The 19,440-nt window shown below is 49.6% G+C and overlaps 1 protein-coding gene across 1 annotated transcript; it reads left to right on the forward strand.

The window, feature by feature from the left end:
* The first annotated feature begins 330 nt into the window (after nt 1–330).
* On the forward strand, nt 331–19,387 carry LOC109885963 (cathepsin D). The gene is made up of 9 exons (XM_031812813.1): nt 331–514; nt 2,101–2,263; nt 9,242–9,365; nt 10,254–10,372; nt 12,660–12,859; nt 13,165–13,287; nt 13,706–13,850; nt 17,557–17,655; nt 18,635–19,387. Exons 1-9 carry the CDS (start codon nt 453–455, stop codon nt 18,794–18,796), a joined length of 1,197 nt encoding a protein of 398 aa, XP_031668673.1. The 5' UTR covers nt 331–452; the 3' UTR covers nt 18,797–19,387.
* The last annotated feature ends 53 nt before the right edge of the window (nt 19,388–19,440 follow it).

A 19,440-nucleotide genomic window follows, 5' to 3' on the forward strand; every position in this document is an offset into this window, starting at 1 on the left:
GACATTATTATGAGTCGTCCTCCCCTCAGCAGCCTCCACTGGTGCACATTAATCAACATTTCAGTAAAAGTGCTGGTTTAAGCCATTTTCAACTGTAGTCCCTGGACAGGTTACCCACAATTTGATAGACACACACATCTCTGACAGCATGCCAGCACGGATTGGGTGTGTTCAAGAAATACACATTTGAAGACCGTAAACGCTTTTGCAGACGTTGTAAATCTATGCTATTCAGCGCAGGTCTGCGCCAAATGTGTGTTTCTGGAACGCACCAATTGGCAATGCGCATGCGCAGCTAACTTAACTCCTGGAACGCACCCATCATCACATGATTTTGACTCGACGTCGACACAGTCAGGTGATAAAATTCTGTTGTTGTTATCTCAAGTCAAATTGTCCAGTCATTGTGCTGGCGGATCAGGTTGTAGCTGAAGTTATTCTGCAGCTGTAAAATGAAGGTTTTATACCTGTGTCTTTTCGCGGCACTTGCTTTGGCATCTGATGCACTCGTCCGGTAAGTAAAGTCAAGTTATATTAGCCGAGCTAGCTTGTCAGCTAGAAAACAGTTGAGCCACCAGTTACGTCCTCAGTCAAATAGCTAGCTAGTATTACAAAATAGATAGGCTTAGCTAGGTTTGTGAATATTTACTTTGCTGAATGAATAGTGAAGACGACCTTGGGCTACAAAGTGACGTTAATTACATTTTATCAAGTCGCACTTTAGCAAGGTGTTTGTTGTTTCCATTAGCAAGTGTTAAGTTTCTCGCCCAGGCAAACGTGTTCTGACAATGTCAAAATAGAATAGCTAAGGTCAATATCCCAAACGCGATTTAAGACTGGTTTATAGACCGTCTGACCTGTGTCCATGCAGTAGTAGTAAATTAGATTAAGGCTGGTTTATAGACCGTCTGACCTGTGTCCATGCAGTAGTAGTAAATTAGATTAAGGCTGGTTTATAGACCGTCTGACCTGTGTCCATGCAGTAGTAGTAAATTAGATTAAGGCTGGTTTATAGACCGTCTGACCTGTGTCCATGCAGTAGTAGTAAATTAGATTATGGCTGGTTTATAGACCGTCTGACCTGTGTCATGTAGTAACACAACTGTCGTAGCGAGATCATGAACATGATATTGTCGTCCGACATCAAACTTGTAGCATTAAATCAGCACAGCAGCCCGGTGCTCCAAATTGTAGACTTTCTCTATTTTAACTCAAATAAACCCATCCGTTCAAAAGTGAATTAATGGAAACCTAGCAAGCCAGGCAACTAAAAGCTATTTTCTAAACAATGTTTTGGTTCGTTGCTAGCTAGTTAATTACCGTTAGCTAGCTAATTCAAATAACGTTAATGACCTTTAGTACAGCCGACGTCTTAACTTTAGCTACCTTTTTATTCATTACTACAGGAAACTAAACCTACAACATTATTTACAAGGTAGTGGTGAACTTACAGAAAATGGTGGGATAAAAGTATGTCATTAAATCGGAGGATTTTATAACTCCTGCATCAATTTGTCACAGTAAGATTTGGTCTGGTTGCTGTGGCTGTCCGGTAACCACGACAACGGACGTTGCGACAGTTGCCGATAACTTTCTTTTAAGTGTCGTTCATACCAGTGACACTTGTCGCATTATAATGTCTACAGACATGTCGTTAGACCAAGTAATAAACTGGCCTTAACCTGTCTGATAACAATAGTCATGATTAGTGTATGCCTCATTGACTGTTACATTGTTCATGTTTCCCGTTCGGCAGTGTCCTTGTAAAATAGATATTACACATAGCTAGGTTGCCACATGCAGCACTTGTTCTAGCTTGCAAAGGATGTTGGCACCAGTGTTCTTCACTGTGTCTGTCTGAGATTAGGAGACCTGTAACTATTCAGAAGTTCTTTCCCAGCAGGAACTAGGTTGAGTAGATACTAGAAAGGGCTGACCATTAGACATGCTGAGATTCTGCTTGACCTACCAACTGTTCAGGGCTGGCTAACCATTTCAAAGGAGTTCTGTAATAAATTCTCTCTTGCTATGTCTCCCTCTCTTTCCCTCCCCCTGTATCTCTCTCTTCCCCGTCCTCTCCTTCTTCTCTCTCTCCCACAGAATTCCGTTGAGGAAGTTCCGTTCCATCAGGCGCACACTGACTGACTCGGGCAGGGCAGCAGAAGAGCTGTTGGCCGGGCAGGAACACACTAAGTACAACAACCTGGGCTTCCCCTCCTCCAGTAATGGACCCACTCCAGAAACCCTGAAGAACTTTATGGATGTAAGAAGATCCTCTAGTCGCTACTAACCAGAGACCTGGGAGTGGAGTAGTTACCCTTGGGCTGCGTCCCAGATGGTACCCTATTCCCTACGTAGTGCACTACATTTGATCAGAGCTGTGCTATGGGCCCTGGTCAAAAGTAGTGCACTTTAATAGAAAGTAGGGTGCCATTTGGGACGTAGGTGACCTGTGCCAATGGAGTGGTCACCCTTGACTTCCCTAATGCACTGTAGCACAAGCTAAAAGCCAAGCAGGCAGGCAGGCCAGGAAAAAATCCAACAAAGAATCTGTTGTCGCCAGTCCGACCTTTCCTTCTAGTCCTCCTAGCTAGCTGGATTAGTAGCGTTTTCAAGGCAAAGCCCAATCCCCCTCTCTGTCCTGAAGGGAAGATGGACGATCCCTTCTGATTTCACATGTCCCATTTTAAAGTTGGGTAATCATATTTGTTAGTTTATGTGTGACGGAACAAGAACGTTTGTCATATGACGAGTAACTCCGCTTCCCATCAGTGTTGGGTCTTTTCTCTGTGTGACCGAACAGGAACTAGGAATAGTTGGTCATATGACGAGTAACTCCGCTTCCCATCAGTGTTGGGTCTTTTCTCTGTGTGACCGAACAGGAACTAGGAATAGTTGGTCATATGATGAGTAACTCAGCTTCCCATCAGTGTTGGGTCTTTTCTCTGTGTGACCGAACAGGAACTAGGAATAGTCGGTCATATGACTGACTGAGAACAAGGAAGGACTGATCTTCTAAGCTCCCTGAGCCTGTTCAGCTGACAATTTGTAGACATAATGTACGGTTTATCCTCGGCAAATCCACTAGGCTTTGTGTTTATGTAGATGAATCTGAACACCAGAAAAAAATAAGGCCTTGTACTCTAGTTTTTTTTAGGTCACCATCTAGTACTGGGTCAGACCCCCCCCCCCCCCCCCCGCCCCCCACACACACACCTTGCATCCAGAACAACTCAAATTCTTTGGGGCATAGCATGTAGCTCAATTGGTATCAAGGGACCTAACGTGTGCCATGAAAACATTCCCCACCACATTACGCCACCAGCCTGTACTGTTGACACCAGGCGAGACGGGGCCAGACCATTATACCAACGCCACCAGCCTGTACTGTTGACACCAGGCCAGACCATTATACCAACGCCACCAGCCTGTACTGTTGACACCAGGCGACGGGGCCAGACCATTATACCAACGCCACCAGCCTGTACTGTTGACACCAGGCCAGACCATTATACCAACGCCACCAGCCTGTACTGTTGACACCAGGCGAGACGGGGCCAGACCATTATACCAACGCCACCAGCCTGTACTGTTGACACCAGGCGAGACGGGGCCAGACCATTATACCAACGCCACCAGCCTGTACTGTTGACACCAGGCGACGGGGCCAGACCATTATACCAACGCCACCAGCCTGTACTGTTGACACCAGGCGAGACGGGGCCAGACCATTATACCAACGCCACCAGCCTGTACTGTTGACACCAGGCGACGGGTCTAGACCATTATACCAACGCCACCAGCCTGTACTGTTGACACCAGGCGACGGGGCCAGACCATTATACCAACGCCACCAGCCTGTACTGTTGACACCAGGCGACGGGGCCAGACCATTATACCAACGCCACCAGCCTGTACTGTTGACACCAGGCGAGACTGGGCCAGACCATTATACCAACGCCACCAGCCTGTACTGTTGACACCAGGCGACGGGGCCAGACCATTATACCAATGCCACCAGCCTGTACTGTTGACACCAGGCGACGGGGCCATTATACCAACGCCACCAGCCTGTACTGTTGACACCAGGCGAGACGGGGCCAGACCATTATACCAACGCCACCAGCCTGTACTGTTGACACCAGGCGACGGGGCCAGACCATTATACCAACGCCACCAGCCTGTACTGTTGACACCAGGCGAGACGGGGCCAGACCATTATACCAACGCCACCAGCCTGTACTGTTGACACCAGGCGAGACGGGGCCAGACCATTATACCAACGCCACCAGCCTGTACTGTTGACACCAGGCGAGACGGGGCCAGACCATTATACCAACGCCACCAGCCTGTACTGTTGACACCAGGCGACGGGTCTAGACCATTATACCAACGCCACCAGCCTGTACTGTTGACACCAGGCGACGGGGCCAGACCATTATACCAACGCCACCAGCCTGTACTGTTGACACCAGGCGACGGGTCTAGACCATTATACCAACGCCACCAGCCTGTACTGTTGACACCAGGCGACGGGGCCAGACCATTATACCAACGCCACCAGCCTGTACTGTTGACACCAGGCGACTGGGCCAGACCATTATACCAACGCCACCAGCCTGTACTGTTGACACCAGGCGAGACGGGGCCAGACCATTATACCAACGCCACCAGCCTGTACTGTTGACACCAGGCGACGGGTCTAGACCATTATACCAACGCCACCAGCCTGTACTGTTGACACCAGGCGACGGGGCCAGACCATTATACCAACGCCACCAGCCTGTACTGTTGACACCAGGCGAGACGGGGCCAGACCATTATACCAACGCCACCAGCCTGTACTGTTGACACCAGGCGACGGGGCCAGACCATTATACCAATGCCACCAGCCTGTACTGTTGACACCAGGCGACGGGGCCATTATACCAACGCCACCAGCCTGTACTGTTGATACCAGGCGACGGGGCCAGACCATTATACCAACGCCACCAGCCTGTACTGTTGATACCAGGCGACGGGGCCATGGACTGCTGCTTACGCCACCAGCCTGTACTGTTGACACCAGGCGACGGGGCCAGACCATTATACCAACGCCACCAGCCTGTACTGTTGACACCAGGCGACGGGGCCATGGACTGATGCTTACGCCACCAGCCTGTACTGTTGATACCAGGCGACGGGGCCAGACCATTATACCCACCCCACCAGCCTGTACTGTTGATACCAGGCGACAGGGCCATGGACTGCTGCTTACGCCACCAGCCTGTACTGTTGATACCAGGCGACGGGGCCATGGACTGATGCTTACGCCACCAGCCTGTACTGTTGACACCAGGCGACGGGGCCAGACCATTATACCAACGCCACCAGCCTGTACTGTTGATACCAGGTGACGGGGCCATGGACTGCTGCTTACGCCACCAGCCTGTACTGTTGATACCAGGCGACAGGGCCATGGACTGCTGCTTACGCCACCAGCCTGTACTGTTGACACCAGGCGACGGGGCCATGGACTGCTGCTTACGCCACCAGCCTGTACTGTTGATACCAGGCGACGGGGCCATGGACTGCTGCTTACGCCACCAGCCTGTACTGTTGACACCAGGCGACGGGGCCATGGACTGCTGCTTACGCCACCAGCCTGTACTGTTGATACCAGGCGACGGGGCCATGGACTGCTGCTTACGCCACCAGCCTGTACTGTTGATACCAGGCGACGGGGCCATGGACTGCTGCTTACGCCACCAGCCTGTACTGTTGACACCAGGCGACGGGGCCATGGACTGCTGCTTACGCCACCAGCCTGTACTGTTGATACCAGGCGACGGGGCCATGGACTGCTGCTTACGCCACCAGCCTGTACTGTTGATACCAGGCGACGGGGCCAGACATTATACCAACGCCACTAGCCTGTACTGTTGACACCAGGCGACGGGGCCATGGACTGCTGCTTACGCCACCAGCCTGTACTGTTGATACCAGGCGACGGGGCCAGACATTATACCAACGCCACCAGCCTGTACTGTTGATACCAGGCGACGGGGCCATGGACTGCTGCTTACGCCAAATCCTGACTCTGCCATCAAGTGCTGCTTTTCCTCTCAATTGTCCAGTGTTGGTTAATGCGCTTCCCCTCTGGAGCTGCTTCTTGCTTTTATCTGATGGGAGTGGAATCCGGTGTGGCCGTCTGCTGATGGGAGTGGAATCCGGTGTGGCCGTCTGCTGATGGGAGTGGAATCCGGTGTGGCCGTCTGCTGATGGGAGTGGAATCCGGTGTGGCCGTCTGCTGATGGGAGTGGAATCCGGTGTGGCCGTCTGCTGATGGGAGTGGAATCCGGTGTGGTCGTCTGCTGATGGGAGTGGAATCCGTTGTGGCCGTCTGCTGATGGGAGTGGAATCCGTTGTGGCCGTCTGCTGATGGGAGTGGAATCCGGTGTGGCCGTCTGCTGATGGGAGTGGAATCCGGTGTGGCCGTCTGCTGATGGGAGTGGAATCCGGTGTGGCCGTCTGCTGATGGGCGTGGAATCCGGTGTGGCCGTCTGCTGATGGGAGTGGAATCCGGTGTGGCCGTCTGCTGATGGGAGTGGAATCCGGTGTGGCCGTCTGCTGATGGGAGTGGAATCCGGTGTGGCCGTCTGCTGATGGGAGTGGAATCCGGTGTGGCCGTCTGCTGATGGGAGTGGAATCCGGTGTGGCCGTCTGCTGATGGGAGTGGAATCCGGTGTGGCCGTCTGCTGATGGGAGTGGAATCCGGTGTGGCCGTCTGCTGATGGGAGTGGAATCCGGTGTGGCCGTCTGCTGATGGGAGTGGAATCCGGTGTGGCCGTCTGCTGATGGGAGTGGAATCCGGTGTGGCCGTCTGCTGATGGGAGTGGAATCCGGTGTGGTCGTCTGCTGATGATGGGAGTGCAATCCGGTGTGGTCGTCTGCTGATGGGAGTGGAATCCTGTGTCGTCCTGCGTCCCGAGATGCCGTTCTGCACACCACTGTTGTGCTGCGCCGTTCTTTTTCTGTTTGTGGTGTAACAGTTTGACTTTAGTTCGTCCCCTCGCCCCTACTCAGGCTCGAACCAGGGACCCCTCTGCACACATCAACAACTGACACCCACGAAGCATCGTTACCCATCGCTCCACAAAAGCCGTGGCCCTTGCAGAGCAAGGGGAACTACTACTTCAAGCTCTCAGAGCGAGTGACGTCACCGATTGAAATACTATTAGCGCGCACTACCGCTAACTAGCTAGCCATTTCACATCCGTTACAGTGGCACGCCTGTTAACTGGCACGATTTGTCATTCTCCTTTGACCTCTCATCAACGAGCTGATTTCATCCCCACAGGACTGCTGCTGACTGGATGTTTGTTTGTTTGTCGCACCATTCTCTGGAAACCTTAGACCCAGGCGAGGCAAACCCTGGTCCTGGAATGCCGCGGGCACTTCCTGTTTTTGATTTAACAGACCTGGAAGACCAGGTGTGGTGCCTTGTTGCAGTACCTGTGGCACTCCAAGAACCGGGTTGGCTAGCCCTGCCCTAGACACCGTCGTGCGTAATAATCCCAGGAGGCCGGATGTTTCTGAGATACTGGAATCGGCGTGGCTGGCACTGACTCATACCACGCTCAGTCGCTTAGGTCTCTCATTCTGCTCATTTCTAACGTTCCATGGAACAGTAACTGAATGGCTCGATGCCTGTCTGCCTGCTTTATATAGGAAGCCACGGCCACCTGACTCACTGTCTGTAGGAGTGAACCATTTCTGTGAATGGAGGGGTGTACCAATAAACTGGCCAATGAGTGTTCATGATATCAGCATTGGATAAAGATTCCTACACGGTACAGTAATCGTTCGGGTTTCTGAGTGTTTTGTCCGGGACTCTGATAGTTCCTTCCACTGAGCTGAGGGATGCGCACACACAGGAAAAGGTTGTGGTTTACACGGTTTCCTAGACTCTCACAGAAAGTGAGTTGCGGTATGTAGATTAATCCAACGGTAGGTACAAGGTTACACACACACATCTACCATATAAAATGTAATGCAAATCTTCCTATGAAGCTTGAAAAGTTGGAGCTGTGAATGAATACAGTTTTCAACATGGAATGGTTTCAGACACTTCATAACATCTTGCAGAGTAATTGAAACTTTCACATCAAACCACTTCGATATCAACCAACCACAATACAACCACAGTGAATGAATGAACCCATTGTCCCTTCAATAGTCAGCTCCTTAATAAGAGAAAGGTTTGTGTCCACAAATGGCCCCCTATTCCCCAACAAGGCTCTGGTCAAAAGTAGTGCACTATATAGGGAGTAGAGCCTTTTTGGTACGCACACACTAAGACTGCTAATATAATCACAATGAAGTGATCAAGCAGTCTCAAGAGGATTGAATTGACTGAAGAGTTTCATTTCCCATGAGTCCTAGGAAAAAAAGGAAGTTGAGTCATCGTATTGAAAAACAATGTTGAGTAATCGTTCATTCTCTGCTTGCAACAGAAGGTTCGCTGGCTGTTAGAACGTGACTAGGAGAAGATAAATCACTGAGACCTATTGATTTGACCAAAGATATAAAATGGTAGATTGGAGTCCTAGAAAGAGGGAAGTTGACTCATCGTTTAAACTGTGTAGTTATTATTTAAGATATAAAATGGTAGATTGGAGTCCTAGAAAGAGGGAAGTTGACTCATCGTTTAAACTGTGTAGTTATTATTTAAGATATAAAGTGGTAGATTGGAGTCCTAGAAAGAGGGAAGTTGACTCTGTGTAAATATTAAACTGTGTAGTTATTATTTGCTCTTGAACAGAAGGTTAGCTGACTTGTATGTTCAACAGCGTGACTAGGAGAAGAGATCACTCTGACCTGTTTTACTTCAGACAAACCGTTTCTGACACTTGGCAACTTCTCTATCAGTCTTGGATGTAGAATGGACTGAACTAATCACATGACGTGCATGAACAGACAAGTTTAGGTAGATCTTGCCAGATGTGTTCAGGCCAGCTCAACCTGTTGGAAAGGATTGCCTTCACTGTATCCCTACAACGTGACCAAAAGCATAGTGGAGCTGGTTCTTCTGAGGGAAAAGGTGTATATGAAGAACCAGCTGAAACTGGGCCTCTGTCCTCCACCAGTTTGGGAGTCCACTTTAATGTGAAGATCCTTCTTCCTGCTTTCTAGTCCGGGAGCCGTTTGATTCCTTGAAACCAGCGTTTTTATTTCATACAGCCGTGTGTGTGTTTTCCAGGCTCAGTACTACGGTGAGATCGGCCTGGGGACTCCCGTCCAGACATTCACTGTGGTGTTTGATACAGGCTCCTCTAACTTGTGGGTCCCTTCCATCCACTGCTCCTTCACAGACATCGCCTGCTGTAAGTCGACACTACACTGACTCAATCCCACATGTATCGATACAGACCTCTCAGATCCTCCACAAGTCCGTAGGGGTCTAGGGTTGCATTTTGGGGGAATGGGTCGTTGACTCGTACACACGTGACTGGAGCTAGAAGGACCTACTCACTTCTAGATCACTGGTTTTTATAAGCAGCATGAATATTAATGAGCTGCATGTGCCTCTTAGTCCAATTCTAGGTTTAATCTGTTTCTAAGAATCCTCTGTTTTATTCTTTGTTTGTTCTTTCTGCCGAATGCCGTTCCTCCATTTAGTTAAATAATTGTATTTGTTTATTTCACCTTTTATTTAACCAGGTAGGCCAGATCACCTTTATTTAACCAGGTAGGCCAGATCACCTTTATTTAACCAGGTAGGGAAGTTGAGAACACCTTTATTTAACCAGGTAGGAAGTTGAGAACACCTTTATTTAACCAGGTAGGAAGTTGAGAACAAGTTCTCATTTACAACTGTGACCTGGCCAAGATAAAGCAAAGCAGTTCGACACAGAGTTACACAAAGAATGAACAAAACATACACACACACACACAGGAGTGTTACACATGGAGTAAAACAAACATAGTCAATAATACAGTAGAAACAAGTCTATATACGATGTGAGCAAATGAGGTGAGATAAGGGAGGTAAAGGCAAAAAAGGCCATGGTGGCAAAGTAAATACAATATAGCAAGTAAAACACTGGAATGGTAGTTTTGCAAAGTAGAGATAAAAATAATGGGGTGAAAAGGAGCAAAATGTCCTCTCCAAAATGCTTCAATGTGTTCTTGCTTCTAGGTTATATAACTACTGATATTGGCCATGTTGGACAGATTTTAAAAGTGACACTTCCCTTCTCTCTGTCTGTCAGTGCTTCACCACAAGTATAACGGTGCCAAGTCCAGTACGTATGTGAAGAACGGAACGGCCTTCGCCATCCAGTATGGGTCTGGCAGTCTGTCTGGGTACCTCAGCCAAGACACGTGCACGGTAGGTTCCAAGGTTACACTCTTGTTTAAATAGACTGAAACGGTACTGTATAAATCAAATCCATTGTCACTTGTACTATTCTCCAAAGCAATTCCCTTTTTTTTAAGGCAGTTTATTTATTTTTGTGTGTTAATGATTTTAAACAGCGTTTCTACTTTTCTGCCTGAAATTAGATTTTATTTGACGATGTAAAAAATACAATCTCTCTGTGTTTAGGTGTCAGTTTGGAGACCTGACGGTCTATAGGTGTGTTTATAATGGCTGTGCTGCTCATCTCTCTGGTAGATTGGAGGCCTGTCCATAGAGGAGTGTTTATAATGGCTGTGCTGCTCATCTCTCTGGTAGATTGGAGGCCTGTCCATAGAGGAGTGTTTATAATGGCTGTGCTGCTCATCTCTCTGGTAGATTGGAGGCCTGTCCATAGAGGAGTGTTTAGGTGTCAGTTTGGAGACCTGACGGTCTATAGGTGTGTTTATAATGGCTGTGCTGCTCATCTCTCTGGTAGATTGGAGGCCTGTCCATAGAGGAGTGTTTATAATGGCTGTGCTGCTCATCTCTCTGGTAGATTGGACGCCTGTCCATAGAGGAGTGTTTATAATGGCTGTGCTGCTCATCTCTCTGGTAGATTGGAGGCCTGTCCATAGAGGAGTGTTTATAATGGCTGTGCTGCTCATCTCTCTGGTAGATTGGAGGCCTGTCCATAGAGGAGTGTTTATAATGGCTGTGCTGCTCATCTCTCTGGTAGATTGGAGGCCTGTCCATAGAGGAGTGTTTATAATGGCTGTGCTGCTCATCTCTCTGGTAGATTGGAGGCCTGTCCATAGAGGAGTGTTTATAATGGCTGTGCTGCTCATCTCTCTGGTAGATTGGAGGCCTGTCCATAGAGGAGTGTTTATAATGGCTGTGCTGCTCATCTCTCTGGTAGATTGGAGGCCTGTCCATAGAGGAGTGTTTATAATGGCTGTGCTGCTCATCTCTCTGGTAGATTGGAGGCCTGTCCATAGAGGAGTGTTTATAATGGCTGTGCTGCTCATCTCTCTGGTAGATTGGAGGCCTGTCCATAGAGGAGTGTTTATAATGGCTGTGCTGCTCATCTCTCTGGTAGATTGGAGGCCTGTCCATAGAGGAGTGTTTATAATGGCTGTGCTGCTCATCTCTCTGGTAGATTGGAGGCCTGTCCATAAGAGGAGTGTTTAGGTGTCAGTTTGGAGACCTGACGGTCTATAGGTGTGTTTATAATGGCTGTGCTGCTCATCTCTCTGGTAGATTGGAGGCCTGTCCATAGAGGAGTGTTTATAATGGCTGTGCTGCTCATCTCTCTGGTAGATTGGACGCCTGTCCATAGAGGAGTGTTTATAATGGCTGTGCTGCTCATCTCTCTGGTAGATTGGAGGCCTGTCCATAGAGGAGTGTTTATAATGGCTGTGCTGCTCATCTCTCTGGTAGATTGGAGGCCTGTCCATAGAGGAGTGTTTATAATGGCTGTGCTGCTCATCTCTCTGGTAGATTGGAGGCCTGTCCATAGAGGAGTGTTTATAATGGCTGTGCTGCTCATCTCTCTGGTAGATTGGAGGCCTGTCCATAGAGGAGTGTTTATAATGGCTGTGCTGCTCATCTCTCTGGTAGATTGGAGGCCTGTCCATAGAGGAGTGTTTATAATGGCTGTGCTGCTCATCTCTCTGGTAGATTGGAGGCCTGTCCATAGAGGAGTGTTTATAATGGCTGTGCTGCTCATCTCTCTGGTAGATTGGAGGCCTGTCCATAGAGGAGTGTTTAGGTGTCAGTGTGGAGACCTGACGGTCTATAGGTGTGTTTATAATGGCTGTGCTGCTCATCTCTCTGGTAGATTGGAGGCCTGTCCATAGAGGAGTGTTTATAATGGCTGTGCTGCTCATCTCTCTGGTAGATTGGAGGCCTGTCCATAGAGGAGTGTTTAGGTGTCAGTTTGGAGACCTGATGGTCTATAGGTGTGTTTATAATGGCTGTGCTGCTCATCTCTCTGGTAGATTGGAGGCCTGTCCATAGAGGAGTGTTTATAATGGCTGTGCTGCTCATCTCTCTGGTAGATTGGAGGCCTGTCCATAGAGGAGTGTTTATAATGGCTGTGCTGCTCATCTCTCTGGTAGATTGGAGGCCTGTCCATAGAGGAGTGTTTATAATGGCTGTGCTGCTCATCTCTCTGGTAGATTGGAGGCCTGTCCATAAGAGGAGTGTTTAGGTGTCAGTTTGGAGACCTGACGGTCTATAGGTGTGTTTATAATGGCTGTGCTGCTCATCTCTCTGGTAGATTGGAGGCCTGTCCATAGAGGACCAGGGGTTCGGTGAGGCCATCAAGCAGCCTGGCGTAGCCTTCATCGCTGCGAAGTTTGACGGCATCCTGGGCATGGCCTACCCCCGTATCTCTGTGGACGGGGTCGCTCCGCCGTTCGACAACATCATGAGCCAGAAGAAAGTAGAGCAGAACGTGTTCTCCTTCTACCTCAACAGGTGAGACGGAGAGGAGTGCCTCACCGATTTGGCTCCGGAGTCCTTTTTGGAGATTTAGGCCTGGTTTCCTGGACATGTATAAGATAAGCCTATACTGTAACTAAAAAGTCCCAAGTCTATTGAAATAACTGGTTATTTTTATTTAACTAGGTAAGTCAGTTAAGAAAAATATATTATTTACAATGACGGCCTACCAAAACGCCTCAAAGTACCAGGTTTAATTTGTATCCAGGAAACTAGCTCAACAAGTCTGAGTTAAATTATAAAAATAGTAAAAGGACTGTTTGGTCTTGTTTGTGTGTCAGGAACCCAGACTCTGAGCCCGGCGGGGAGCTCCTGCTGGGAGGAACTGACCCTAAGTACTACAGTGGAGACTTCCAGTACCTCGATGTCAGCCGCCAGGCCTACTGGCAGATCCACATGGACGGGTGAGTGCTCTTCCTTCTCCTGTTGTTTATGTGCTGCCACTTCTGCCTCTGCTTGTGTTAGTTACTCTAACTCCACCATAACTATCTCCTTCCTACATTAACCATCTGTTGTTGGTGGACACTATATTAGTATGTCTGTGGTCAGTTCTGTGTCAGAATTATTCAGTTTACAACTTCTTTTTTTTAGGACTTTTTGAGCAGGTGAAATGGACGCAAAATTCAGTTTTGTGGACTGCGAGCATGAATGAAATCAACGCTGTTTTCACTATGTCGGGAGGGAACTGTAAACCTAAATTAGTTATTGGTTTAGTGTTTTAAATAGAGAAACTTGTGAAAAGGCAGATCTATTGTTACCTTGTGTAACTATGCAGCCCTCCCACCAAGAGAGCTGGATTCAAACCTGTGTGTGTTTGTACAGGATGGGTGTGGGGAGCCAGCTGAGTCTGTGTAAGGGAGGCTGTGAGGCCATCGTGGACACCGGCACGTCCCTCATCACCGGCCCTGCGGCCGAGGTCAAGGCCCTGCAGAGGGCCATCGGAGCAACACCACTCATCCAGGGAGAGGTAAGACACAGGATCAACCCCACTCCTCTAGTTCAACACTGTGGTCCCCGACTACAGCTACGTTCCTCCTCCTCTAGTTCAACACTGTGGTCCCCGACTACAGCTACGTTCCTCCTCCTCTAGTTCAACACTGTGGTCCCCGACTACAGCTACGTTCCTCCTCCTCTAGTTCAACACTGTGGTCCCCGACTACAGCTACGTTCCTCCTCCTAGTTCAACACTGTGGTCCCCGACTACAGCTACGTTCCTCCTCCTCTAGTTCAACACTGTGGTCCCCGACTACAGCTACGTTCCTCCTCCTCTAGTTCAACACTGTGGTCCCCGACTACAGCTACGTTCCTCCTCCTCTAGTTCAACACTGTGGTCCCCGACTACAGCTACGTTCCTCCTCCTCTAGTTCAACACTGTGGTCCCCGACTACAGCTACGTTCCTCCTCCTAGTTCAACACTGTGGTCCCCGACTACAGCTACGTTCCTCCTCTAGTTCAACACTGTGGTCCCCGACTACAGCTACGTTCCTCCTCCTCTAGTTCAACACTGTGGTCCCCGACTACAGCTACGTTCCTCCTCCTCTAGTTCAACACTGTGGTCCCCGACTACAGCTACGTTCCTCCTCCTAGTTCAACACTGTGGTCCCCGACTACAGCTACGTTCCTCCTCCTAGTTCAACACTGTGGTCCCCGACTACAGCTACGTTCCTCCTCCTCCTCTAGTTCAACACTGTGGTCCACGACTACAGCTACGTTCCTCCTCCTCCTCTAGTTCAACACTGTGGTCCACGACTACAGCTACGTTCCTCCTCTAGTTCAACACTGTGGTCCACGACTACAGCTACGTTCCTCCTCTAGTTCAACACTGTGGTCCCCGACTACAGCTACGTTCCTCCTCCTCTAGTTCAACACTGGTCCCCGACTACAGCTACGTTCCTCCTCCTCCTCCTAGTTCAACACTGTGGTCCCCGACTACAGCTACGTTTCTCCTCCTCCTCTACTTCAACACTGGTCCCCGACTACAGCTACGTTTCTCCTCCTCCTCTAGTTCAACACTGCTCCCCGACTACAGCTACGTTTCTCCTCCTCCTAGTTCAACACTGTGGTCCCCGACTACAGCTACGTTTCTCCTCCTCCTAGTTCAACACTGTGGTCCCCGACTACAGCTACGTTTCTCCTCCTCCTAGTTCAACACTGTGGTCCCCGACTACAGCTACGTTCCTCCTCCTAGTTCAACACTGTGGTCCCCGACTACAGCTACGTTCCTCCTCCTCCTCTAGTTCAACACTGTGGTCCCTGACTACAGCTACGTTCCTCCTCCTCCTCTAGTTCAACACTGTGGTCCCCGACTACAGCTACGTTCCTCCTCCTCCTCTAGTTCAACACTGTGGTCCACGACTACAGCTACGTTCCTCCTCCTCCTCTAGTTCAACACTGTGGTCCACGACTACAGCTACGTTCCTCCTCCTCCTCCTCTAGTTCAACACTGTGGTCCACGACTACAGCTACGTTCCTCCTCCTCCTCTAGTTCAACACTGTGGTCCACGACTACAGCTACGTTTCTCCTCCTCCTCTAGTTCAACACTGTGGTCCCCGACTACAGCTACGTTTCTCCTCCTCCTCTAGTTCAACACTGTGGTCCCCGTCTACAGCTACGTTCCTCCTCCTCCTCTAGTTCAACACTGTGGTCCCCGACTACAGCTACGTTCCTCCTCCTCCTCCTAGTTCAACACTGTGGTCCCCGACTACAGCTACGTTCCTCCTCCTAGTTCAACACTGTGGTCCCCGACTACAGCTACGTTTCTCCTCCTCCTCTAGTTCAACACTGTGGTCCCCGACTACAGCTACGTTTCTCCTCCTCCTCTAGTTCAACACTGTGGTCCCCGACTACAGCTACGTTTCTCCTCCTCCTCTAGTTCAACACTGTGGTCCCCGACTACAGCTACGTTCCTCCTCCTCTAGTTCAACACTGTGGTCCCCGTCTACAGCTACGTTCCTCCTCCTCCTCTAGTTCAACACTGTGGTCCCCGACTACAGCTACGTTCCTCCTCCTCCTCCTAGTTCAACAATGTGGTCCCCGACTACAGCTACGTTCCTCCTCCTAGTTCAACACTGTGGTCCCCGACTACAGCTACGTTTCTCCTCCTCCTCTAGTTCAACACTGTGGTCCCCGACTACAGCTACGTTTCTCCTCCTCCTCTAGTTCAACACTGTGGTCCCCGACTACAGCTACGTTTCTCCTCCTCCTCTAGTTCAACACTGTGGTCCCCGACTACAGCTACGTTCCTCCTCCTCTAGTTCAACACTGTGGTCCCCGTCTACAGCTACGTTCCTCCTCCTCCTCTAGTTCAACACTGTGGTCCCCGACTACAGCTACGTTCCTCCTCCTCCTCCTAGTTCAACAATGTGGTCCCCGACTACAGCTACGTTCCTCCTCCTAGTTCAACACTGTGGTCCCCGACTACAGCTACGTTCCTCCTCCTAGTTCAACACTGTGGTCCCCGACTACAGCTACGTTTCTCCTCCTCCTCTAGTTCAACACTGTGGTCCACGACTACAGCTACGTTCCTCCTCCTCCTCTAGTTCAACACTGTGGTCCCCGACTACAGCTACGTTTCTCCTCCTCCTCTAGTTCAACACTGTGGTCCCCGACTACAGCTACGTTCCTCCTCCTCTAGTTCAACACTGTGGTCCCCGTCTACAGCTACGTTCCTCCTCCTCCTCTAGTTCAACACTGTGGTCCCCGACTACAGCTACGTTCCTCCTCCTCCTCCTAGTTCAACAATGTGGTCCCCGACTACAGCTACGTTCCTCCTCCTAGTTCAACACTGTGGTCCCCGACTACAGCTACGTTTCTCCTCCTCCTCTAGTTCAACACTGTGGTCCCCGACTACAGCTACGTTTCTCCTCCTCCTCTAGTTCAACACTGTGGTCCCCGACTACAGCTACGTTTCTCCTCCTCCTCTAGTTCAACACTGTGGTCCCCGACTACAGCTACGTTCCTCCTCCTCTAGTTCAACACTGTGGTCCCCGTCTACAGCTACGTTCCTCCTCCTCCTCTAGTTCAACACTGTGGTCCCCGACTACAGCTACGTTCCTCCTCCTCCTCCTAGTTCAACAATGTGGTCCCCGACTACAGCTACGTTCCTCCTCCTAGTTCAACACTGTGGTCCCCGACTACAGCTACGTTCCTCCTCCTAGTTCAACACTGTGGTCCCCGACTACAGCTACGTTTCTCCTCCTCCTCTAGTTCAACACTGTGGTCCCCGACTACAGCTACGTTCCTCCTCCTCTAGTTCAACACTGTGGTCCCCGTCTACAGCTACGTTCCTCCTCCTCCTCTAGTTCAACACTGTGGTCCCCGACTACAGCTACGTTCCTCCTCCTCCTCCTAGTTCAACACTGTGGTCCCCGACTACAGCTACGTTCCTCCTCCTCCTCCTAGTTCAACAATGTGGTCCCCGACTACAGCTACGTTCCTCCTCCTAGTTCAACACTGTGGTCCCCGACTACAGCTACGTTCCTCCTCCTAGTTCAACACTGTGGTCCCCGACTACAGCTACGTTCCTCCTCCTAGTTCAACACTGTGGTCCCCGACTAGACCTGGCCCGTCTCCTCCTCGACCTGGCCCGTCTCCTATTACTTAGAGAACTGTACTCCACTTCATTTCCTGAATATAGTAGCACCTTCACTGACTGTTTCCGCTTGTGTTTCAGTACATGGTGAACTGTGATAAGATTCCCACCATGCCTGTCATCACATTCAACCTGGGAGGACAGTCCTACAGTCTGACTGCAGAGCAGTACGTCCTCAAGGTGAGTCTCTGTCTTTATTTTTTTCTCTCTTCTCGGTCTCTCTCTGGAGAATCTACTGGACATCTTACTTTGAGCAAAACAATGTAGAGGCAGATATCCAGGCGGGGAGGGGGGGTAGGCAGATATCCAGGCGGGGAGGGGGGTAGGCAGATATCCAGGCGGGGAGGGGGGTAGGCAGATATCCAGGCGGGGAGGGGGGTAGGCAGATATCCAGGCGGGGAGGGGGGTAGGCAGATATCCAGGCGGGGAGGGGGGTAGGCAGATATCCAGGCGGGGAGGGGGGTAGGCAGATATCCAGGCGGGGAGGGGGGTAGGCAGATATCCAGGCGGGGAGGGGGGTAGGCAGATATCCAGGCGGGGAGGGGGGTAGGCAGATATCCAGCAGAGGGCGGTAGAGTCTAATTCAACAATCATAGGAACAGTGTCCACTCAGTCAGTCATTATACCACACAAACAGGGCATTGTTTAGGTCACTAAGCCATTCTCAGAACCTTGTGAGACCACGTACATAGATTTGAATGTTGGTCTCAGAAATGTAGTTGTTATTTCAACAATTATTACTGCGTAATAATGGCCTATTGAACTTTCCTTACAAACTGTCCCTCTGTTGGCTGCGACGTTAGTATTTCTGTCGTTTGGGTCATTTACATATCATTAGTGCACACCGTAGCAAAACATTGTGCAACAGAAAATAAAAATGAGCATTTCAGCAATGAACAAGTTAGTACCTCTGTTTCAAACTGTTTGGTGCTTACTGGACACGATCTGGGACTGTGTGCGTCTCTGTATTCCTTCCCCCTTCTGCTCTGGGTCTGACTGTGTGCGTCTCTGTATTCCTTCCCCCTTCTGCTCTGCGTCTGACTGTGTGCGTCTCTGTATTCCTTCTGCTCTGCGTCTGACTGTGTGCGTCTCTGTATTCCTTCCCCCTTCTGCTCTGGGTCTGACTGTGTGCGTCTCTGTATTCCTTCCCCCACTCCAGGAGAGCCAGGCTGGTAAGACCATCTGCCTGAGTGGCTTCATGGGCCTGGACATCCCGCCCCCCGCCGGGCCGCTGTGGATCCTGGGAGATGTATTCATTGGCCAATACTACACTGTGTTCGACCGTGACAACAACAGGGTGGGCTTCGCTAAGTCCAAGTAGAACTACAACCATTGGCTACGTCCCTCATTCTGCACTATCCATCATCTACCCTTTTCCTGAAGTGTACACTTGTTCTGCACACTACTTGTCGTGGATTTGGAGAATTGGGAAGCAGTCAATGTTTTAGGGTGTTTTGCGGTACATTTAAAAGTGGATCGAGATGTTATGATTTTAGACAGGCAAAATCCACGTGTGGGGAAAGACACTACTTGTAAAAGTTGCACAAGTTTCCATTTGCTTTTCTGAAATCTTTTAAACTAACAATTAGATTTGTGTAGAGTTAAAATGCACTGATCTAAACAAGCATTTAATGTCTTGAGTTATTTGCTGTGAAAGTGAAACAGAAAACATGGTGGTGGTGTTGGAGGAACAGGATCGGGAGTCAAAGATGACGATCAGAACGGAACCTTTTGAGTTTTACCATCTGAGTGATCTGCTGTACGTTTTAAATCAGGGACTTGTTTGTTTTTTAAAGCAACCGAACAATATAACATTTTTAATTTGTGTTTTGAGGCAATGGACCTCTTGTCAATGACTTTTAAGATTTATCTTCAAATGATTGGATTCAATAAAATAATTGTAAAAAGTGAAGTGCCCCATTTCTTTGAATGTCACTGTCAGTCCCCCTTCTAATAGATGCTGTA

Source organism: Oncorhynchus kisutch, unplaced genomic scaffold (assembly GCF_002021735.2).
Source record: "Oncorhynchus kisutch isolate 150728-3 unplaced genomic scaffold, Okis_V2 Okis03b-Okis08b_hom, whole genome shotgun sequence".
Classification (NCBI taxonomy): domain Eukaryota; kingdom Metazoa; phylum Chordata; class Actinopteri; order Salmoniformes; family Salmonidae; genus Oncorhynchus; species Oncorhynchus kisutch.